Source organism: Petaurus breviceps, unplaced genomic scaffold (assembly GCF_028583685.1).
Source record: "Petaurus breviceps papuanus isolate PSGF00001 unplaced genomic scaffold, PetGlider_PUasm1.0 90604, whole genome shotgun sequence".
Classification (NCBI taxonomy): Eukaryota; Metazoa; Chordata; class Mammalia; order Diprotodontia; family Petauridae; genus Petaurus; species Petaurus breviceps.
Window position 1 is genome coordinate 2988905 of NW_027187285.1, and position 25453 is coordinate 3014357.

At 36.9% G+C, this 25453-nt stretch overlaps 2 protein-coding genes across 5 annotated transcripts in view; both read left to right on the forward strand.

Moving 5' to 3' along the window:
* The window catches only part of PIK3CB (phosphatidylinositol-4,5-bisphosphate 3-kinase catalytic subunit beta), a 183372-nt gene that overhangs the window by 92010 nt on the left and 65909 nt on the right, over positions 1-25453 (forward strand). For all 3 annotated transcript variants that reach the window (XM_069063883.1, XM_069063881.1, XM_069063882.1), the window contains 2 exons: positions 11316-11502; positions 17394-17619. In XM_069063883.1, coding sequence (XP_068919984.1) covers positions 11332-11502; positions 17394-17619 — 397 coding nt within the window. In that variant the 5' untranslated portion in view covers positions 11316-11331. The remainder of the gene's footprint in view (positions 1-11315; positions 11503-17393; positions 17620-25453) is intronic.
* CEP70 (centrosomal protein 70) overlaps positions 1-25453 on the forward strand; it is a 261992-nt gene that overhangs the window by 36755 nt on the left and 199784 nt on the right. The window lies entirely within an intron of this gene.

Sequence of the window (25453 nt, forward strand, 5' to 3'; positions counted from 1 at the left end):
CTGTATTGACTCTGGAGGAGAGAGTAAGGCTGGTAACTTTGCATGGCCCTGTCTCACTCATAAGTCAAGTTTTTTCACCCTCCTGATGTCATTGGTCCTCTTCAAGAATGAAGGACAAACAATGATCTGTGAATATAGTAGCTGCCTTCCTGATAACCCACCTGGCCAGTTCCAGTTGGACAATGCTGCTATTTCCTTCCTTCCTTCCTTCCTTCCTTCCTTCCTTCCTTCCTTCCTTCCTTCCTTCCTTCCTCCCTTCCTCCCTCCCTCCCTCCCTCCCTCCCTCCCCATGTCTTGGAGCTTGGAGGCTATATTTCCCTCCCCCCATTCTAAAAATTTTCTTCCTGTAGAAAAACTGATTTCTTGAAATATAGCCCTGGTAAACCAGGCTTTGATAAAACCCATTGGAATTCAAATGGAGCTACTTGATTATGCCTTTAAACTCAAGTCACTTTGGTTTTTCATGATCAGCCAATAATAGGCCCCAGCCCAAGCCTTACTGGGTTTTGATGGCTGAACACTGAATGGGTGTTGCCTCAGACAAACTGAGACCTAGGAAAGATCCTAGCTTAAAAAAGCCAAGGTCTCCCACTGCATCCCAACCATCTCCAGTCATTCTGACTGACCTGTATCTTGCCACTGAACTCAGATGATTCTGGGGAAGAGAATGATGCTGATGACTTTGCATCTTGAACATAAATGCCTCACTTAAATCCAGTTCATTTGCAAGTCCAGACATCACCTTCCTGATGTCATCGGTCCTCTTTGAGAATGATGGACAAACAAAAGACTCCAGCCACACTATTTTTTCAGGAAGGGTTTTTCCCCAAGTAATTCTGTCACCCAAAAACATGTTTAAATCATCTCCTCTTACCATATATCTGAAGGTCTTTCTATAACTACATTTTTCCTGATCTGTTAATTTATCAAATAGTCTTCTTATGGTGGCTAGGGTTAAGAAAGAGTCTCCTGAAATTTTGTAATCTTATAAAATTAATTGTCAAATTTCAGTAGTCAGAGAAACACAATACATACTTCAAGTAGTTAATGTATTTTCCAGTCTCATCTTTGCTCTATTCTGCTGTAGTTCTGTGAAGGATTACTTTTTCTTCTCATTGAAATAGAATCAGAAACTGGTATCTTATCTTTTAACAGTTCATATCTACAACTCTAACAAAATCTTGTAAGTTGTTGTCTACAGAGCTTCAGGTCACTCCCCTACATTCCTCAATGGGTTCAGTACCTAACTCATGATTTTGCTCTCCTTCCCAACTCCTCCCTTCATTCTTGGGGACTTGAACATAGATACTGACTCTCAGTAAAGTACCTTAACCACTCAATTTCATAACCTATTCACTTTCTATGACGTATTCCTCTACTCCACTTCAACTACACACAAAGATGGTCATACTCTTAATTTTGCCATTGCCCAGGAAGGGTGAAGAGGAAAAGGTAAGAATGAAAGGAAGCTTGCTGCCTAGGGAATACATTTCAGAGGGCATAGCAGCAAGGTTGGTTGGAACTTTGGGGATCAGAATAAGGAGATGCATGGTAGAAGATGGGGAGTGGGGTTTGGATGATGACCTACAGGAGTTCAAAGTCACTGGAAAGTATAGGATATGACCAGATATGAGCGTGTTTATCATTGAGCAGAGGGTGCTACTCTTCTTCCCAGAAGATGTTGGAGATTGGACTGGAGGCAAGTGCAGCATGAGAGGGAAGGCACAAGGTCACCTGGGAAGTCCCGTAAGAAAGACACCTACTGTCTTTCCTCTGAAGGCTGATGATTAGGCAGAAGGAGGGGTATCTGGAGATGGAAGTTGAACCTGGATAGCAGCCGGTGGAAGTCCTACTCCTTGCTGACTTTCCTCTTCCATCAAGGGACAGGTGTAACAGGAGATGGAAGGCCTGAAGTCAAAGGGAAAGTTATTCCTCTTGGTACTGGAGATTTTCTGTCGTAGTTGGTAGATCAGTCTGGCTACAGGAGGTGGAAGTTGTCTTGTGCTGGCACAGATGAAAATTGCTCTGTCAGCCTATAGCAGGGACACAGGGAGCAGGAGGATCTGGAAGGCCAGTGATCAGAGGAAAGTCCCATTCCTCTTTTTCATCTAAGGCTGGAGATAAGGCCTATGCAGCAGAAAGTGAAAGTCTCCCTGTATATCCTACAGTCAAGACTTGCCAAATGAGAAAATCAGATTGTGCCTAACTCTTATAGTTGAAAAATTCTTTCGTTATGTTCAAGAGAACTGCTATGAGATCTACAAGTTAGGCTGTAGTAGTTTCCACCCAAGAAAGCCCTTGTTGTGTCTAGCCTTGTTACTTGAGTGGATTCTACTAGAAATCTTGTATTTAAAAATTATTTTATTGCCTATTAAAAGTATTCCAGGGTAGGTAAGAGTCGTGGGGGACATTCAGTTTAGGCTGTTTCTTTTTCCAGAAATAATGAAGGTTTTACCCCTTCACCATTAATTAAACACAAAACATGCCCTTTGCATGCCCTGTTGACTTAAAGATTTGTCCTCTGAGAGAAGTTTACTACAGTATATTTCAGGATCCCAGTTCATCTTTTTTTTTTTTTTTTGCCCCTTTTGGAGGGCAATTGGGGTTAAGTAACTTGCCCAAGGTTACACGGCTAGTTTTTTGTGTGGACATTAAGTGTTTGAGGCCGGAACTGAACTCGGGTCCTCCTCACTCCAGGGCAGCGGTCGCAGTTCATCTTGTTACGATAGAGGTTTCATGCAGGAAAATGAAAAACCTAGTTCCCTTAAAAAAAAATGCAGATAGCAGAAAAAAGACCAGAAAGAAGTGCAGACAAAGAAGGGCAGCTTAGAAAACTACAAATTAATTTATTAAACTATTTAATCGAAAAATTGGCGATTTCATATACAGGCTCCCATTTCTGTTCAATGTCTATTTACATGCACATGTAGGCATGCATGCATGTATGTATGTGTGTGTATATATGTAATAGTCCACCACACGGGAGCTAATGAGGTCACTGAAAGAGAGTACAGAAGGAGAAAAGAGAGAGCCCAGGACAAAGTTTTAGGGAATACCTACAGTTAGCATTGTGTGGATGAGAAGCCAGCAAAAGAGACTGAGAAGGAGCATTGAGTTGGGAGGTGAAAGTCCTGCAAGTTCACATAAGAGAGTATCCAGGAGGAGAGATGGTCAGCAGTGTCAAATTCAGCACCAGAGATCACTAAGGATTTGGACTTCCACAGGCGATCAGGTTTGTAAATAAATAAATAGTCATTGCTGACTTGGGAGAGAGCACTTTCAGTTTAGTGATTAGTGATGAATTTGGAAGCCATACTGCGAAGGGTTGAGGAGTGAGAGGAGAACAGTTTGATGCAGCGATAGGGCCACAAGAATTCGCATTCAGAGAAGACCATCAAATTTGTGAGTTCAGACATTATTATTATCTAATTTAGACCTAATCAACCTAATTTAGACTCATGGTGTCATAATGTTAAGAGTACTGGGTTTCAGGGGCGGCCAGGTGGCTCAGCGAGTAAGAGCACCGGCTCCAGTGTCGGGATGACCTGGGGATCGAATCCCGGGCTCAGACACTCAGCACCACACCCAGAAATAACTGGCCGAGTAACCTTGAGCAAGTTACTTAACCCTGATTGCTTAAAAAAAAAAAAGAGTACTGGGTTTGGAATTAGACCTGATGTCCACTTTTACCTCTGATGTTTATTACAGGCAAGTTACTGAGCCTGTTTGGTCATCTATAAAACGGAGACAATAGTACTTAAAGTTCCTACCTTATATTGTTGTTTTATGAGGCTCAAATTGAGATAATATATGCAAAGTATTTTATAAACTTTTATCACAGTAAAAAAAAGTCAGTGATTAATAGCATTCATTTATTCTGATTTTTTCAATGTAGTTTAGTTAGAAATGGTTCAGAGCCAAGTCACTGTTCTGATATTATTTTATATTTTAACATTTTTGTGGACTGTACAGTGTTGGATAAAATAACTATTTTGTGTGATTGAGTAAAGTATTGATGTAAACATTCATTTCTTGTTGGATCATTGAAAGAATCTGGCCTAATTCCAGTGGTAGACTATATGACAAGGCAGTTACATACATACTTTGTGCTCCTGACACAATTTTTTTTTCTTCAAAGTATTTGTTTAAAGGGCAGCTATGTGGCGCAGTAGATAGAGTGCTGGGCCTGCAATCAGAAAGACATTCATCTTGAGTTCAAATCTGTCCCCAGATACTTAATAGTTGTATGACCCTGGGCAAGTCACTTTACCCTGTTTCCCTCAGTTTTCTCATCTGTAAAATGAACTGGAGAAGGAAATGGCAAACCACTATAGTATCTTTGCAAATAAAACCCACAATAGCCTCACATAGAGTCCAACTAAAACAACTAAACAGCAAAAATTGTTGACAACTTTGTTTCATATAGCTTGGAAATTAAATATTTACTATAGTGTCAGCTATTAAAATCTTTATTCTTAAATTTTTATGAATGAATGTTTTATTTGGGTTGTTGTTCAATAAGTGTCTGAGGCCAGATTTAACTCAGGTCTTCCTGACTCCACGCCCAGTGTTCTATCTACTGCACTACCTAGCTACCTGTATCGGGATAACTTAGGACAGTACTTCTGTCTTTTAATAAGAGAGTGAAGTTTCAGTTTTCTGATTGAATTCCCAAGACTGTTTTGAGATCTTTGTTATCCAGTAATATATCATATATATGTATATATAAATTATAATCACAAGTATATCACTATAGGTACTGTGTAATACAAATATTATATGTTTATAACTGCATTACTATACATATCACTGTAGTAATAGATATAGTTACATAGTGATAAAAATTGTTTGTGAAAGATACCAGCTTCTGATATTTTCTGGCATTTAGGTGATGTTTTGCTGCAAATTCAGTAGGTGCTAAATTTTTGCATACTTCAGTGATATGTAACACAGTTATTTTTCACAATCTGAGCTTCTTAGGGATAAATGTAATTTCTAGGGCTAATGACTCTTTCCTATTGCCATCATAAACCTGTTCCTGTTAAAAAGCAAAACCAAACCTATATGACTGTCATTTGTTCAATGCTTTTTTTGCTAAAGAAGTATCTTGTAAGTGTTGTAAGTTAATTACATTTATGTGGGTGGCGCCCATGGAGCACCTTTAGATTCCCCTCTTCATCTTAGCCATTTTATTGGTTCCATCAAGTCTTAAATTAAAGTTATACAGTGGTTTAGACCTGTTGTTAACCTTTACTTCTCTTTGTGAATGAGGTCTTTTTGTCCCAAAAGTGTTTTTTAGGGTTTTTTTGGTAAATCTTATTGTTTATTGTGTATCCTGAGAACATGTCAGTCATCTTCCTGTGTATGCGTAAATGTTCTTTTTTTCTATCGCTGACTTTGGGTGATGAACTCTTTGTTTTGCTGATATTGTTGAGGTTTTTGTTTGTACAACTCAGTCTGTTGTCTGTCTTACTGTGCCAGAAATATATATTATGACTGGTATTGCACAGGTGTCAGTTGCTTTAAATGTGTTCTTTCCATTAAGTGTTGACTTTAGGATGTCAGCTGCCCTTTTAACAACCTTTCTCTTTGATAACCTTGTGCCTGGACAAGACCATCACTTTTCTTCATTGTTTCATTTTGATCTCTGCATTCATTCTCAAAGTCTTCAGTCTCTGTTCTTCCTTGCTCCTTAATAAGAAATTATCCAATCCAAGTGATTTGTTGGAGAAAGTTTTTGCAAGATAAGCTGGTAGTTCAGTATGCTTTTCTTTGTAGCCATGTAAGTTGATTGCACATATGATTAATCTGTGAATAATTAATGTATTTGCTATGAGTCCCTGTTGACTTGAAAGCCATACTTAAGTTCTGTTTTAGGCATTATAATGGGTTTGAAGTATATCTATGTTAAGCTTCAGACATTTTCCTGGAAAAGGGTATATTTTGTATCAGTTCCCAAGAATTGTTTTGGTTGAGTATTTTAAAATGTAAACAGTTTTCTATATGTACATGTAATACTTGACCATTCTTAGTATGCTTGAGTCTGTTTTGATATATTTGTATTGTAGGACTATAAACCAGGACTGCTGATCTGGGTAATATACTTAAAAGGCAGCATAAACGCTGTAGCCCCTTTTGGTGATTTGTTTGCTAATTATTCAGTTGATAATGAGTTATTTTTACCTCTCCCTAATATCTCTCATCTCCCCAGACTTTTTGGCACACTGTTTTTTCTTCTTACTCAAAATACTGTTATCTTTTAAGTGTTGTGCAAGTTATGTGTACCTTGTATAAAGCAAATAAACACAATTAATTGGTCTATATTTGGACAGGTCTGATATTCTCATTTTTTGCTAATAAATGATACATTCTATCAAGAAATGTGGGGTTAGGTTTGCATCAGAAAATGCCGGTAACATTTTTTGCTAGTAATTCATGTGCATTCATGAAGCCTTTTGAAAAGCAATGTGGATCTTATCTGTCCCCTATGCTTTCCATTTTTGTAGAGAAGCTAGATTTTCAGTCACCTCCCTTGATGTAACATTTCTGTTGTTTGTTACATTAACAGTACATAAGATTTCTGTTTCATGTTTGATCCAACTTGTATTTTTGTTGTGTTAGACTTCTTTCAGTCAAAGAAATGACCAGAAATTTTCCACCTCTTCTTCAGGGGTGTTCTCTCTGTCCTCTACAGTCTTTACTTCACAATTTGCTGATAATATAGTTTCTAATTATTGATTTGTGGGGAGGGGAAGGTGCTACTTTGACTACTTGTATCCTTTTAAAAACCTTTTGGCTTTTCCTTTCAATTGCTGATGAAGAATATGAAGAATTTCTGATATGCTTTTGTTTTTTTCAGATTCCATTCTTCATGTTTCTTTTTGTTGCCTTTAGCTGAATGAAATGGTTTTTAAATTTTCTGTTGTGTGTAAAGCTAGATGCTGATGTAATCTTCCAACATTCTTAATAGTTTTCTCAACCCATTCCTGGCATTTTAACCTTTGATGCCTCTCTTCAACAGTATTCCTAAATGATGCTACCATTTCCCCTGTGGTCCTGTAGTCTCTGAAGAATAGTTTTCTTCATTTGTAAAAGGATGCATTGAATTAATGATCTCAAAGACCAGATTTCATACCACATGATTCTACTAAGATTCTGTAGTTGTTCCCAGTAGTTTATTCCAGTTAATAATTCCATATAGAAATTCTCACATCTGTCCTCAGTGTTCATTCTAGAGTTGTGTTTTTTTTTAAGCTAATTGACCTTCCTTGTCTAAACTCAGAAGTTTAGCAAGACTCCTTTCAAGATTAATTGTGTAGAAAGGGTAGGGAATAAGAGAGTTAAGTATATTTTGTTGTGAATTTGTTGCCAGTAATTCATACAGGAGGATTTAGGTGTGTGTATAGGAACTTAATCTAATTTTACTTCCCTAATAATGTTAACTTGTTATCAATGATCAGATACATTTTCCTACTTTTATTTAGTAGAAATACTTTTGTCTGGCCACACTCCATTCATAGGTATTGTTGTTGTTCAGTCATTTCAGATGTGTCTGACTCATTGTGACCTCATTTGGAATTTTCTTGGCAAAGCTACTGGAGTGGTTTGCTATTTCCTTCTCCAGATTTTACTGTGAGGAACTGTAACAAATAGGGTGAAGTGACTTGCCCAGGGTCACACAGCTAGGAAGTGTCTGAGGCCAGATTTGAACTTAGGAGGATGAGTCTTCCTGACTTCAGGCCTGCTACTCTTATCTGCTGTACCACTTTACTGCCCCATTCATGGTATAAGTTCTCCCTAAACTGAGATATATACTTTTTTTTTGGGGGGGGGGACAACAGACTTTTAAAAAATAGATACTTTTAATTCTTTTTTTTTTTCCCAGTTCCAAATTTTATTCCTTTTACACTCTTCCCTAACCCATTAAGAAGGCAAGAAAAACAAAACCCATTATAGCTGTGTATAGTCAAGGAAACCAAATTTCAATGTTAGCCATGTTCTCCTTTCCCATCCCCCCCTCAAAAAAAAGCAAGAAAAAGAAAGGGAGAAAAATATGCCTCATTCTACACTCTGAGTCCATCAGTTCTCTATCTGAAGGGGGGATAGAGAGCATGTTTCATCAGGAGTCCTTTGGAATTGTGATAGGTCATTGTGTTGCTAAGAGGTTACTAAGTCTTTCAGAGTTGATTATCTTTACAATATTGCTATTGCCATGTAGAATGTTCTCCTGGCTCTGCTAACTTCACTTTGCATCTGTTCATAGCAGGTCTTCCCTGGTTTTTCTAAAACCATCCCCTTCATCACTTCTTTCAGCACAGTAGTGTGCTATATCACATTCATATGCCGTAACTCATTTGGCCATTCCTCAATTAATGGGTATCCCCTTAGTTTCCAGTTCTTTGCTACAACGAAAAGAGCTTTAGCTAATTATCTTCAGTGGTCAATTTTCAGTTTTGATTTTATGAATTAGCTAGTTTCTCATTCATTCATGCTATTAGATTGTGAAAGAATTATGCTAGTGCATTTAATTTTTGTGTGATTAAAAGTTATTCTAACATCTACTTTTAAGAATCTGAATTTTTATAGTATATAAAAAAAGCATTGCATATAGTAGATAATAATATTTTGCTAAGCTAATATATTTTGGTCCCCTCATGTGTGCAAAATGCCATTCTCTATTAAAGTTTGATTTCTGGTCTCTCCCCCTACCCAAATCTCTTCTCTTGGGTATGGTTGTAGGAGAGGAGGTCATTTTGTGTAGCAGTGAGGGAGACTATCTGAAAATCACATTCTTTAACTAGGTAACTTCCTGGTTCTTTTTTGTTGTTTTTTTCACCCATTTTAAAAATATTTAGGTTATAAATAATATATAAAATATAAATAATAACTATAAATAAACAAATGGTAAATATAACTTATTAACCCAATGCAGGTTTGAGATACTGGTTTGTAAAATTTATTATAATACTAAATGCCATTCCTTTTTCACCTTCCTTCCTTGGCTTTGTAAATTAATTTTATTTTCTGGGTTCATAGGATTTTTCTTGAAATGAAAAGGAATATTGACCAAATTCTCCAACTTATTTTATTTTCTACATCAAATGGCAAATTCCTCCCTAAATGGGGCTTTTTTTGTTAAATCAGTTTCCAGGGTAGGCAAGAGCCTGCATAAAAACCTTAAGTATCCAAATGAGATTTTTGAGATTATTCTTTACAGCTGACCAAGGCCTCACTAGGGCTGGATGTGGGTAATTATTCTACTTTTCGCATCCATTCCTATGGGGGAGGGGTGGCCTCCTCTCTGGCTGGGCACCTACTAATGGTAGGTGGGTTAGGACATCTGGAAACCACCAATAAAATGGAAACTGTGGCTTTTTATACAGGATATGTCCCATCTCTGCCAATAATGTTTTACCAGGTTTCCTTCATTCCTAGCAGTTTTAGAGCTGTAATTGGTGAGAAAGTAAGTTAACTCCATTCTTGGATCTATGTTTGGGGATCTTTGATGTGTAGGTGGAGGCAGTGCTGTGTTCTGCTGATAAATGTTTAACCACCAGCTCCAAAAAAAAGTATACAGAACCCAATTTTGATCTTAATCTGCATTAACATTATCTCCATCACATTTTTAAGTCTAGAAATCAACAAAATAATAAATCAATCCCTGATTTTTAGAGCTCACACTGAAAATTAGTCATTGGAGCTGGTAAGAGCAGGCTTCAGCATACCCCAGGATAGAGCCAAAACAGGAAATGGGGAGAATCATGCTCTCTCCATGGCTGACTTTAATTTACCAGGATAATTCACAGAGATAGAGCTACCTGCTATTGTGGTTTGGCTGAATTCGAAGCCCAGAATTTTTTTCTGTACAAAGATGATTATTAGATCTTAAGTATTTTTTTTATGGCCCAACAAATAACAAATGTGCCATTAAGTTTGTTCCCAGCTTGAATTTATAATTTAACTTTATTGAGCCAATGTCTAGACTCCAAAGTGCACTACAGTTATAGTAAATAGACTAATATTGACTCAGGAATTTTTTTTCCCCCAATGCTTCATATATTGGAAGAAGGGTCTTGCACCTATGAGATGGCAGCAGACAATTATCAGGGGCTAGAATAGACTCTAACATATTGTCATTTTATCTTTGAAGTGGGGTGAGGATGGAGAAGGTTCTGCATGGCAGAGGACAGAATAAGAAAGAAAAAGATAGTTCTCATAACCTCTACTTAGGATCTCAACCCCTTTTCTCCAGAGGATATGAATTCTTAGACCCTTAGAACCTTTATCTGCTGACTTCTAAGAGGACCATTGAGTACATAATGAAGTATAGATTACTGGTGGAGTTATATCAGGAGCCTAAGTTTACCTTGAATTTAAATCAGCAAGCAATTTAAAAAATTTATTTCTGATCACTTAATAAATGTATAGTAGTTCTTTACCTCACTATTGTATTGTTGCTATGCTGACACTAAATAACCGAGAAGTTATTTCTGTCTTTATAATAGGTTCTTATTGATTTTTTTTAACATTTTAATTTTCCCTAGTTTTCTTTCCTTTATACCTCCCATCTAGAGAGGTATTCCATATAATGTAATATTTTTAAAGACAAAAAAAGAAAAAGAGGTAACAAATCAGCATAATTGATCAATAATATCAGGAAAAGTCTGAGAATGTATATAGTGGACCACATTTGTTGTGGTCTACTTCTGCTAGAGGGTGGGATAAAGATGTCTTCTCAAATTTGTTAATTCAAGCCTTGCTTGTTCTTTGTCATTATATTCAGTTTTGATTTTTGCGTGAGTGATTGGGCTTCTTTCCATTTTATGTTGTTGTAGTTGTGTTTATTGTTTTCTTGACTCTGCTTACTTGCTCTTGTATCAGTTAAGATAGAAAACTTCTCTATAGTCAACATAGTCATTGTTTCTTATAGTACAGTAACATGCCATTTCATTCATATAGCACTGTTTGTTTAGCCATTCCCCAGTGGTTGGGCAACAACTTTTTTCCAGTGCATTGCTGTCACAAAAAGGTGTTTGTTGCTTACGGAGGCTTTCTTCCTATCCATGACTTACTTGAGGTATGAGCCTATTAATGGAATGTATGTGTTACAGGGTATGAGTATTTTTAGTCAATTTATGTGTTTAATTTCAATTGTTTTCCAAAATGTTTTCAGAGATTAATAACTCCTCCAATGTACTAATGCACTAATGTACCTATCTTCCTATTTAAGATTGACTATCTGAATGTTTTTCAAATATTAGTTGAATGTTTGACTAATAATTAATTTTGCTAAATCTTACTTATTTTTTCCTTAGGGCTCCTTGGTTATGAATGTGCTTCAGTTTTATAATGCCTCCTGCTATGGCAGACGTCCTTGACATTTGGGCTGTGGATTCTCAGATAGCATCAGATGGCTCCATTCCTGTGGATTTCTTATTGCCCACTGGGATCTATATCCAATTGGAAGTACCTCGGGAGGCCACTATTTCTAGTATTAAACAGGTATGTTAACAGATGGTATTTAAAAAAAAAAATTATTCTGACTGTAACAAACACCCAAAAAAAGCATTTCATATTCATAGTAGAACAGAAAGGATTGTACTTGGAACTGTAGATGTCTGTTATATATAGCTTGTTTGTCTTTTTAAGGTATATAATATATTCAGCCTGTGGCTTTCAGAACTATTTTGCTTATTTGTGCTACTTTCTGGGTTTCCTTCTGCATTAAAAAAAAATCATCTCAGTTGACCTTCTTATCTTTTACTTAATTTTTTTGGCTACTTTATTGAGTGCCCCTGTCCCTTTTCAAATTGGAGAAAAAAATACCCCCAAACTCCTTATAACAATTAAGAATAGTCAAGCAATGGGGTGGCTAGATGACGCAGTGAATAGAGTACCAGCCCTGGAGTCAGGAGGACCTGAGTTCAAATCCAGCCTCAGACACCTAACACTTACTAGCCATGTGACCTTGGGCAAGTCACTTAATTGCCCTGCACTCCCTGCTTCCAAAAAAAAAAAGGCAAAAAAAAAGAATAATCAAGCAAAACAAGTTCATAGCTTAGGTATGTTCCCAAATTCTATAACCAGGTACTAATTTTAGGACCTTTCTGCTGTGTTCATTTATTGTTTAATTCAATTCAGTAAACATTTATTAAGTACCTCTGTGTCAGATACTGTGCTAAATTCTGGAGATACAAATAAGAAAATGAGACAGTTGTTGCCTTCAAAGAGCTTGCAATCTAAAGGAGGAAAACAACACAGAAAAGGAAACTGAAAAGCAGGGGAGAAGGGAAACTAGAGTATGTTATTCGATGGAGTGAACAGGAAGATTGTGAGCTCCATTATAAAGGAAGTCTTTGGGAAGACTTTTGGGAAGTTCTTCTAGCCCTCCACTTAGAGGTGAGACAAGGCTGAGGCTGAGTTGAGAAAGTGTTGAGTGTCAGAACCTAATTCATTCTTTGTGGTGTTGAGATTTCAAGTGATAACATATTTTATTAAAGAGAGATGCTTTGGAATGGCAGATGGAGAGTTGACCTTAAGACCAGGACAACCTGACACAAACTGACTATGTGACCCTAAAGAAGTAATTTCATCAGTGTGCTGGTCAACCTTTTAAGTCTATAAATTACAGAGAAGGTCCTGACCTTCATTGGTAGAAGGAGTTTCTTCATTTGGAAGTTCTTTATGCCAAGGAAATAACAGGTCTAGTCATTATTTTCTATCTAATATATTGAAACTGATTAATAAAGAGTATAAAGGTAAATAAAAGTAAAACTGAATAAAACAAGAATATCTGAAATTAAAGGCTATAAATAGTGTGTAAACATGAGGGGAAAAGGAGAAAACTTCAGCTAAATGTCAGACTGATATTTATTCCAGTAAAATTGTTATTGAGCCCCTAGTATATAATATGCTCTCTACTCAGTTATATAATTGATACTATTAGGAAATAAGAGATTCATAGGGTTTAGGACTGGAGGTCACATTTAGGATCATCTGGAACAACCTCCTCTTTTTTCACATGAGACAAGATCATGAAGGTTGAGAGATTAACTTATGTTATTGAAGTGGTGATTAAGCAAAGCTGGGATTTTAATGGTTTTTCAGACTCCAGGACCAATGTGTTCTATTTGCTATATCACACTGTTTTATATCATCCTAACCCTTGAGAAATTTAGTGACAAAGCTAATAGAAAGGAGACAACTAGAAAATAATACAACATAACTTTGACCATGCTGAAATTGAATAGTAAAGATATTCTTATTAGAACAATGACCATCTCACACATGGAGGCATAACTATTACTGAATGATCCCAATTAAAAGTTGTTTGAAGTGATTAGTCACAGACCTCAATGATTGGAGAAATGTTAAGTACTCATGGGTAGATCAAATCAATATAATAAAAATGACAGTACTTCCTAAATTAATTTATATATTTAGTGCTCTACATTTTTATTAAATGGCTGCTGATTTCTTAAATTTTGTTACTTTGAATAGGTTTTTAGAGCCCAGGGTCACACATCTAATAAATGTCAAGTGTCTGAGACTGGACTCAGGTCCTCCTGACTCTAGGGCTGGTGCTCTATCCACAGCACCACCTAGCTGCCCCAATATTGAATCTTAAGGGCGATGAAATAGCTTATTTTGGATATTAATGCATGAGTAGTGGATGCTTTTTTTTTTTCAGTTTATTATGCCTTTTGAAAATTATAGTACATAGTAATAAAAATATTTCATTTCAGATTCCATTTTTTTTCCATCTATTTTTAACCAAAAGCAGGTTTGAGGGCCTTTTTCCTCTTTCATTTACTTTACATTCATCATATATGAAACTGAAAGAAAGGGATAAATCTGAGATGAGTCAACAGACATTTATTGAATATTTCCTACACCCTTAGGGAAATAGAAAGAACAGTCTTTTATTAAGCACCTACTATGTGCCAGGCATTGTGCTTAGAACTTTACATGTATTAACTCATTTGATCTTCACAACGACTGAGGTAGGTGTTATTATGATTTTCATTTACAGTTGAGAGAACTGAGGCAAAATATTAGTTAATGGACTTGCCCTGGTTTACACAGCTAGTGTTTAAAGCCAGAAGGCCAGAAAGAAAGGCAAAAAACACTGTCCCTGCTCCCAAAGACCTTACATTCTAATGGAAGAGACATGTAACTATATGCATACAGAATTCATAAGAAAGGGGTGCTGGGGAAGAAAGACCAGGATAATTTCTTGTAGAAATTAGATTTGAGTCTTGAAGTAGGTCACAGAGTCCACAGGGCAGTAATGAGGAGGGAGAGTATTCCAGGCACAGAGTCCAGTGATGCAATGCTTTATAGGAGCATTTGCAGGTAGGACAGTATCACTATATTGTTTTTGCGAGACAGTAAAGTATAAGAAGTCTGGAAATATATTAAGAGCCAAATTGGTTAGGCCTCTACATTGCCAAACAGAGGACTTTATATTTGATCCCAGGGGGAATAGATAGCCACTGGAGATTATTGAGTAGGTGAAGTCACATTGTATATCTATGCTATAGGAAGTTTATGCTGGCATTTGGATGGAGGTTGAGTTGGAGTAGTAAAAGACTTGGGGTAGGGAGATCAACCAGAAGGCTAGTGCAATAGTCTAGGCATTAAGCAATCAGTGCCTACACTAGGGTGGTAACTGTGTGAGTAATAGAAGGAAAAAGGACATAAAGGAAAGATATTGTGAAAATAGAAATAATAAGACTTGACAACATAATGAATACATAGGTTTTGTATGAGATGACACAAAGGTTGTGAGTGTGAGTGACTGGGAGCATGATGATGCCTTTGCCATTAGGAAATTAAAGAGGGGTAAGGGTATGGATAGAAAGTTAATGAGTTCCCATTTTGATATATTGTTTGAGAACTTTTCAGGCTCTCCAGTTTGAATTGTCCAAAAGGCAGTTGGTTAATGGGAGACTAAAGCTCAGGAGAGAGTTTAGGGCTAAATATATAGAGCTGGTAATCAAGTCACCTGCATAGGGATGATCATTGAATCCATGGAAGCTGATTAGAGAGGACAGAAGACAGGTCAGGGCAATCCCATGGGGGTAAGAGACTGACTATTAATAGGTGTGACCTAGATGAATATCTAGGAAAGGAGACAGAAAAATTGGTTAGACAAGTAGGGGGACCAGGAGAAAGAGCAGACTCACAATAATTTAGAGAAGGGAAAATACCCAAGTAGGGAGAGACATCAACAGTATCCAGAGCAGCAAGTGGGTCAAGAAGGATGAGAACTGAGTAAAGGCCCTTAGATTTGGTCATTAATGGCTCATTGATAAGTTTGGAGAGAACAGTTTTAGTTGATTAATGAGGTCAGAAATCTGATTAAAGAGTGAGAGATGAAGAAATGATGACAACTAGTCTGTATAACTTTGTCATACGTAAGGGACTAGAGACATGACAGATAGCAGGGGTGGACAGATCTAGTGTTTTTTTGTTTGACATGGGAGTTTCTTTGGTGTTTTTGTAGGTAGCAGGGAAAGAGTCAGTAGATAGATACTGAAGATTAGAGAGACAGTGGGTATGGTAGAAGGGTCAATCTGTTGGGGAAGATAGGAAGGGCTGACATCAGGGATACTTGTAGATAGGTTTCCCTTGTCACAGAGAAAAGTTAACTCATAATTTGGAAAGGAGTGAAGGAGAAGATAGTGGGAGAAAAGGTTTTAGTGACATGAGATGAGGAAGAGGGGAGAAGGAGCTCTCAATGACATCTGGTGATATTTGAAGCAAAATCCTCACCTGAAGGGGGGTTTGAGGAGAGAGGGTAATGTGTGGAAAAAGCTGTTGTGTCAAGTGGTATAGTGAATTTATCAGAGAGGTGTAAAAGGATGGTCTCACTTTAGTGAGGGCCAAGTTGACATAATGTAACATAAATTTGTAGTGGACTAGTTGGCAGAGTTTTGTGATTTTCTTCAACTCCATTCAGCAGCCGGAGGCTGTAATCCAAGCAACCTTAGTGCAAGCATTGATCAGTGATCAGAGACGGGGCCAAGCTAGGTTAGTGGTTTTGAGTAGATAGAAGATGTCAGATGAAAGAGATGTGTCAATATAAATTCAAAATTTGACAGTGGGTGAAAGGAGCCAAGGATTCCAAAAATAATATAATTTCTTTTTTTAAACAAGATGTGCCTATTTGGGGATCAACAGGTTCTTCAAATTTAGAGGGCTAGAAGGCTTTAGATGGAGGTCATTTGGTCCAGTGGGGATTACAAATCCAGAACTCTTCTGTTATACCACACTGCCTATTTATTGAATTGTGGTGCTTATGACTTGAAAAATTAAATCATTCTGCTATTTTTAAAATTTGCTATGTCTTACCTGATGAACATAAATATATAAATGTTGTAGTTAAAAAAATCATTGGCAGGAATTAGCCAAATGAGATGGAGAATTGATTTTGTTGCTCTCAGTATCAAAATTTGAATCTTTTTTGGTAGCTTGTTACAGTAACCGGTGTCTTAGTGGCATCAGTTCTTTCATAGTTGGAAGGAGAATAACTGGCTAAAACAGACGTCTATGAAAGAACTGAACCAAGTTTCTTTTTCTTGGTTTCTGGAATTGGCTCTTAGTTTTAAAAGAGATAATAAGATATCTTTCTCATTTTCTTGCCCTGTTAGGATCATTAGTCTATATCAATAACCTTAGCTTCTCCCTCCAATCATGAAAGGTGTAACTAATTTGAAAATAAAGATATGTAATTTTATGTTTGTTTTGTTATACGTCAGTTTGCTATAACTTGATTTATGCATCCCTCTAAAACAAAATTGCGTAATTAAAAACTGTAGGTCTTATGGGAAAATGCTGTTAAGGTCGCAGTGCACAAAAAGTTTGTCAGTGACATAAAAAAACAGGAACCTTTATAATGGTAGCACAGTTTTATATGTGGTAAATTGTTAAGAAATATCTAATAAGAAATATCTAAATAATAGTAATATTAAGTACTACAATAAATCATGGCAAATTCCAGAGGCCTCTGACTGCTGCTGCTCTGAGTATGAGGGAAGGGGCCTAGGTAGAAGGGGTACTGTATAGACAGCATTTCTGATCACAGCTCCTACTGTGCATTTCCTACTGTGTCGGGAGATATATGATAAATATGGCACTTTGCCTTTAAAAAGCCCTGAAGTTTGCTTGTGGAAATGGGCTTTGGAAGCATCACAGCTTGTGAGCTATTGGAAAGTGGTACAGATTTCTGCATTCTCGATGTTGCAGAGAAGAAGTTGTGTATATGCATACTCGAAATTCAAGTTATGCTCAAATTGTTCTTGCATTTATCAGTTTGGGGACAAATTTACATTTTCAAAACAAGTGTTGTAGCAGAACTGACTGTATGTTTGTCTAATTATTACTTGCAGATGCTATGGAAGCAAGCTCACAGTTATCCTATGTTTAATCTTCTTATGGAAATTGACTCTTATATGTTTGCATGTGTGAACCAAACTGCTGTTTATGAGGAGCTTGAAGATGAAACAAGAAGACTCTGTGATGTCAGACCTTTTCTTCCAGTTCTCAAAGTAGTGACGAGAAATTGTGACCCGGGGGAAAAATTAGACTCCAAAATTGGAATTCTTATAGGAAAAGGTAATGTTTATCTTAGTGTTGAGGCTTTTGTTTGTTTTCCTTTTATGTGGGAAATGATTAATATCATAAATATGTGGAAAGGTATTCATTATATACATACATATAAATATATATGCAGAGATACATGTAATATATGGGTGGTTTTTTTTTGTCAGGTAATTGTGAATAAACCTTTAGCGTCAATTCTTGTGAGGTAATTATTATTACTTTACTAAACCTTTTTAGCTCTCTTTTTCTCAGCCAAAGATTCTTACTAATACTGATCTGATTTTAACACTAAATTGTATTCTAGTTTCTATAGACTAATTAGGCAGAGTAATTGACAAATGGAAACACAGTGTACCTTATAGCTTTTTGTTCTGTATGGATGTGTACATAAATATCTCAAGTGATCAGTGGAATTGAGAAAGACTGCTCTTACAGAGGTGAGCATGGTCTAGAAGCTAAAAGAGGCTTCATGTTCTGAGCAGTATAGCGATTTAAAGATTAAAGCAATGTTGTGATTTAAACTCTTGAAACCGAGTAACTAGTAAAGACTTTTTTGGGGTGGCTAGGTGGTACAGTGAATAGAGCACCAGCTCTGAAGTCAGGAGGCCCTGAGTTCAAATGTGGCCTCAGACACTTAACATAAAAACGAGCCATGTGACCTTGGGCAAGTCACTTAACTCCAATTGCCCTTAAAAAAGCAAAAAAAAAACAAAACAAATTTTAAAAAAAGACTTAACTTTCCTAATGTTGTGGGAGGAGGGTCTGAAGTAGAAGCATAAAAGATATATTAGCTTGAACTAATTTTTAATGTCCGAGACATTTTTCTCTGGAAAAGAGTTGCAAAAATAGAATAGATAATAATGCCTATATTGTTAGACTTGATTGATGTGTTTGGCTTTAATGATTTTTTTCCCTCTTTCTTTTCTTTTGTTACAAGGAATGATTCAATGGATAAGGAAGGGGTAAAAAGTATATTTGAATATTAAGGTGATATGCAAAACCAAAAGATTAATTAAAAGTTTGTAAAAGAAATCTTTCTTGCTTTTGCAATCATGGCTTACCAGAATTTTCACTCTACCCAGAAAACTTAATCTTTTTTTCTTCTAAGCCATTTTATTTTTAAGTTTTATTGATGTCTTTTATTTTTCATATATCCCATTTGTTTCCCCTTAACTTCCCTTCCTACATTGAATTGTCTCCCATGACAAAGAGAACTAGTTAACCAAAAGTGTCACAATGATCGTGTATGCCACTGTATACCACATGCTGTCTTTGTGTTAACCAAAAGTGTCACAGTGATCGTGTATGCCACTGTATACCACATGCTGTCTTTGTAAGTCTTTTATCCCTCTACTGAAAAATGGAGGTAGGTTTTAGCCTTTTCTCTTCAAGATTGAGATTAATCATTGCAATTTGTCAGAGTTCTGTTACTACTTTTTTTTATTTTTTATTTTTGCATTTTGGAGGGCAATTGGGGTTAAAGTGACTTGCCCAAGGTCACACAGCTAGTTTTTGTGTCTGAGGCCGAATTTGAACTCAGTTTCTCCTGACTCCAGGGCCGGTGCTGTATTCACTACACCACCAAGTTACTTCTGTTACTTCTTCTTAGTGTTGTTTTCACTTATTTTACTGAAGTTATTGTGTACATTGTACTTCTGGTTCTGCTTAATTCCTTCTGAATCAACTTAATGTAAGTTTTCTCAAGTTTCTATGTCAATTTAAATCTCTCATCCATTTTTTATATGCCTTAGTGGAGAAACATAGCCACCATTCGACTATTCATGGTAATGAAGAAGACCTGTGTTTTCTGCCTTAGAATGGATCATGAAAAAACTCATTTATATTTGACTTCTGTATATTGCGTTTATTCATTTAACATTGGATTTTCCTTACAAATTACATGTTTCTTAGTTAAATTTTAGAATCATTTTGAATTTTGGAATGACTGTTAATAGGTGGTAGCCTAAAGACTTATTGTGTGTGCTGGGAAAAGCTAGCCGAAGAGTAATTAAGCAAATACGATGGAGAATTTGGAAGATTGGCCAATCCACTTTAAGACCTCAGTTAAAAAGATTCAATGATGCATCATATTCTCCTAATAGCCTCAACAATTGATGTAGCCTCAGGCACATAAATCTAAAGACATAAAATTTAAACTTGGGTTTTTTAAAAAAAAAATTTGTTTTGCTTTTTTTGGAGGGCATTTGGGGTTAAGTGACTTGTCCAAAGTCACATGGCTAGTAAGTGTGTCAAGTGTCTGAGGCCAGATTTGAACTTGGGTCCTCCTGACTCCAGGGCTGGTGCTCTATTCACTGTGCCACCTAGCCACCCCTAAAAATTTCTTTTCCTTTTTTTTTTTTTTTTGGAGGGGGGAGGGCAGGGCAATTGGGGTTAAGTGACTTGCCCAAGGTCACATGGCTAGTATTCACTGTACCACCTAGCCAGCCACCTTTGGACTTTTCTAATGCATGTACTGTTTAACCTTAAGTTTAAGCCTCTGACCTAAGAGTTAGAAACATAATTTCATAATTGTCTTTAATACAGTTGAGAAATGAAATTTAAATCTCCCCATCCCTAATATCATAATGACCCTTTATTACTTGCTTTAGAACTTTATTTCTTGTAGTCATACGTGTGTTAAGTATATTTAGAAATCAATTTATGGATAAGTTATGATGTGCATATTTAGAAATTAACAATATGTTTAAGAAACAATTCTAGTAAACTTTCTAAGGGACTTTCATTCAAAAAATACTTAATAAGTCAGGAGTTACAGTTGCAGATTATGTAATGAGATAAACACAATTAGGGGTTGATGAGATCATTCTTCCTGGTAAAACAATAAACAATTGGTGAGACTGTAACTTCTGTTTAGACTTAGGAGCAAGCTTGTTGCCTCTGCCTAGACCCACAAGAAGACAATGAAACCTTTACTGATACAACTGAACAAACTAGTCTAAAAATATGCTTTCCTGAAAGTTGATATGCCTGATCATTTCATTTTTTTAATGGTCAGTATAATTTTAAGTTCATCGTTTGGTTTCTGGTTTTTCTTTATGATGGGGTAATATCTATATATCTGTACATTCCAGCAGAGATACTATGAGAATCTTGATCAAAACATTTTCATAAATCTTTTTTCAAAGGTTTTTTCTTTTTTGTTTTTTTTTTTTGTCTTAAGTCCTTGATTTCCTCTGCTTAAGCTTTTATTGTGAAATCTGGTATAAGGTTGTTATAAGAGACTTGAAAGAAATGTATGCTTATAGATACTAATTTTAGTCAAGAAATACTTATTGCTAGTTTTTTTTTAACCTAGAAAATATTCTATGACAGGGTTTTTTTTTTGTTTTGTTTTTTTTAAGCAATCAGGGTTAAATAACTTGCTCAAAATTACATGGCCAGTTATTTCTGGGTGTGGTGCTTGCTGAGTATCTGAGCCCGGATTTGATCCAGATCATCCCAAAACTGAAGCCAGTGCTCTTACTCACTGAGCCACCTGGCCACCCTAAGCAATTGGGGTTAAGTAACTTGCTCAAGGTTACACGGCCAGGTGTTTCTGGGTGGGTGCTAAGTGTCTGAGCCTGGGATTCGATCTCCAGGTCTTTTCAACACTGGAACTGGTGCTCTTACTCGCTGTGCTACCTGGCTGCCCCTCTATGACAGGTTTTTAAAACAGCACAATGTTTATATCTACAAAATAGTTCTACCCAACTCTTTCTAGTAGGTGTATAAGAAATGTATTAATAAATGAAATCCTTTGGCTTGTAATTCAGTGATCTCTCTTTTTTTTCTGAAATTTTCCTTATTTATTTTTTCCCCAGTTTGTTTTCAACATTCATTCCCACCAGATTTTGAGTTACAAATTTTTCTCCCCATCTTTCCCCTACCCCCACCCCAAAATAGCAAGCTTGCTGAATATCCCTTCCCCCAATCTGTTCTCTCTTATATCCTTCCTCACCCCCCCCCAACTTTCTAGTAGGACAAGATGGATTTCTATACCCCTGTGTCTGTATATATTATTTCCCAGTTACCTGTAAAAAAAACCTTTTTTTTCATTTTTAAAATACTTTATTAACTTCTTATTTACATCATTCATTTCTGCCAGATTTTCAGTTACAAATTTTCTCCCCGTTTTTCCCCTCTGTACCGCCCCAAAATAGCAGTCCCACAGGATATTCCCCTCCTCCAATCTTCTCTCTCCCATATCTTCTCCCATATCCCCTTCAACTTTTCCAGTAGGGCATGGTGGATCTCTATGCCCCAGTTCCTGTGTATCTTATTTCCCAATTACATATAAAATAGTATTAATAATAGTATATATATATGTATATATATATATATATATATTTTAAACATTTGATTGTAAAACTTTGAATTCCAGATTCATTCCCCCCTCCCTTGTCACCCACCCTTACTGGGAATATAAGCAATTCAGTATAGGTTGTACATATGTAGCTAATGCAAAACATTATCAAACTATATACATTTTAAAAGACTGACTATATTTCCCTCCCTCCTATCCCACCTCCCACTTGTTCTATTCTGTACTTTGATCCCATCCCTTTTCAAAAGTGAGTGCTTTCAACTTCCCTCCCTGCCCCCCCAGCCTGCCCTCTCTTCCATCATCCCCCCTCTCAGCCCTTCCCCTCTACTCTCCTGTAGGGTGAGACACCCTGTTTAGTGTGTATGTCATTCCCTCCCTGGGCCAAATTTAATGGGAATAACTTTGACCCATTCTCTTTTGCCTTCCTATTCTTCCCCTCCATTGTAACCATTTTCCCTTGCCTGTTCTATATGAGATAGCTTACCCCATTCTGTCTCTCCCCATCTCCTCTCATTATATTCCTCTCTCACCTCTTAATTTCACTTTTTAAGTATCATTTCTTCCTATTAAATTGGTCCTCTGCCCTCTATGCATACCTATAAACATATATACACACATTCATATATGTATTCATACACCCATATATACCCTCCATTATAGACATATATACATATACATATATATATACACACACACACATACACACACATATAGATTTCTATTCCCTTCAACTATTTTCATACGGAGAAAAGTTTTGTCAGTTACAATTATAGTTTTTCCATTTAGGAATGTTAATAGTTCAACTTTGATAAGTTCCTTATGATTTCTTTTCCCTGTTTACCTTCTCATGTTTCTCTTGCTTCTTGTATCCGAATGTCAAATTTTCTATTCAACTCTGGTTTTTTTCATCAAGAATGTTTGAAAGTTCTCTATTCCACTGAATGATCATATTTTCCCCTGAAACATGATACTCAGTTTTGCTGGGTAGGTGATTCTAGATTTTAATCCCTGCTCCTTTGATCTCCGGAATATCATATTCCAGTCCCTTTGATCCCTCAGTGTAGAAGTTGCCAGATCCTGAGTTATCCTGATTGTGTTTCCACAATATTCAAATTGTTTCTTCCTGGCTGCTTATTCTCTCCTTGATCTGGGAATTTTGGAACCGGGCTATAATATTCCTAGGAGTTTTCTTTTTGGGATCTTTTTTAGGAGGTGATCAGTAGATTCTTTCAACCTCTATTATGCCCTCTGGTTCTAAAACATCAGGGTAGTTTTTCCTTGAGAATTTCTTGGAGGATGGTTTCTAGGTTTTTTTCTTTGATCATGGCTTTCAGGTAGTCCAATAATTTTTAAATTATCTGTTCTGAATCTATTTTCCAGGTTAGTGGTTTTTTCCAATGACATATTTCACATTGCCTTCTATTCTTTCATTTGTTTGGATCTGTTTAACAGCATCTTGATTTCTCATAAAGTCACTAGCTTACATTTGCTTCAATCTAATTCTGACGGAATGATTCTCCTCAGTGAGCTTTTGAAATTCTTTTTCCATCTGGCAAATTCAGCTTTTTAAGGCATTCTCCTCATTGGCTTTTTGAGCCTCTTTTGCCATTTGAGTTAGTCTATTTTTTAAGGTGTTATTTTCCTCAGTCAAGCTGTTGACTATCATTTCATAATTTTCTTGCATCGTTCTCATTTCTCTTTCCAATTTTTCCTCCACTTCTCTTATCTGCTTCTTAAGTTCCTCTATGGCCTATAACCAGCTTGTATTTTCCTTTGAAGATTTTGGTGCAGGAGTTCTGACTTCACTGTCTTCCTCCTGTTCTATGCTTTGATCCTTTTTGTCCCCAAAATAGGAGTCTAATGTTAGATTCTTCTGCTTGGTACGCTTCCTTTGCCTTTTCATTTTGCCACTCAATTGATTTGGGGCTTTTTGCCACAGTAGGACTCTGCCACCAGACAGAGGAGCTTCGTTGCAAACACTGGGGTTTTCTCAGCTGCTGGAGGTATTAGATGGGTGCCCTCTCTGAGGCTTCCACATGCTCTGGCCAGCTGGTCACACACCCCAGGACCTTCCCCCAGACTGCAGTCCAGATCCAAACAGGTTAAAGCAAGAGCGATTACCCCTCAGACTGATCGCTTGGTACCCCTACAGTCTGCAAGTCAGGGGCAGAAGCTGCCACTTGGCTGGGGCTGCATGGCCCAATGGTTTCTCACCCTGGGGGCAAAAGCCGTCGCACTCCCATCTACTGGGTCCCAAAGTCCACACTGCACTGACCTCTCACTTTGTCCTTCGCGTCTATGTGTTGATAATTTTGGACCACCAGAGCTGCTGGTGATCTGGAGTCCCTCCAGCCAGTGGTTGGTCAGGCCCTCCCTGGGGCTAAAACCTCTGGCTCGTGCTGTGCTGCCTGATTGCTGCCAGCCTGCCAGGCTGTCCTCAGTGGGAGGTTAGCTTCTTTGTGTCATTTTGTGGGTTCTGTAGCTCCAAAGTTTGTTCAGAGTCCCCTTTTACATGAATTGGATGTGGCAGGGGCCAGAGCCACAAGGAGGTCCTATTTCTACTTTGCCATCTTGACTTCGCCCCGTAGAACTTCCCCCCCCCAAAAAACCAATTTTTAAAAAAACAATTTGCTTTTAAAACTTTGAGTGCCAGATTTTTTTCCCTTCTTCCATCATCACCCACCCCCACTTGGAAGATAAGTAGTTCAGTATAGGTTGTACATGAGTAGTTACATGAAACTTTTCCATAGTAGTTATATTATGAAAAACTAACTATATTTCCTTCCATCCTATCCTGCCCCCCAATTATTTTATTTTCTCCTTTCACCTTGTCCCTTTTCAAAAATGTTTGCTTCCGACTACCCTCTCCCCCAATCTGCTCTCCCTTCTATCATCCCCCCTCTTATCCCCTTCCGCCCTGTTTTCCTGTAGGGTAAGATACCCAATTTAGTGTGTATGTTATTCCCTCCTTAAGCCAAATTTAATGATAATCAGTTTGTCCCATTCTCTTTCATCTTCCTGCTCTTTCCTTCCATTGTAACAGTTTTTGCTTGCCTCTTTTATATGAGATGATTTACCCTGATTTATCTCTCTCTTTCTCCTCCCAACAAATTCTTCTCGTCTTAATTTTTTTTTCAGATATTATCCCTTCATATTCAACTAACCCTGTGCCCTCTATGTATACATGTACATACATATGCCCATACTCACATATATATTTATATACACATACACCCTCCTATACATACATATATATGTATATATACATATATATACATATATATTCTCTTTAACTATCCTAGTTCAACTTTAATAATTTTCTTATTAATTCTTTTTCCTGTTTACCTTCTCATGCTTCCCTTCTTGTAGTTAAAAGTCAAGTTTTCTGCTCAGCTGTTTTTTTCATCAAGAATGCTTGAAAATCCTTCATTTCTTTGAATGACTATGTTTTCCCCTGAAACATTATACTCAGTTTTGCTGGGTAGGTGATTCTTGGTTTTATTCCTAGCTCCTTTGCCCTCC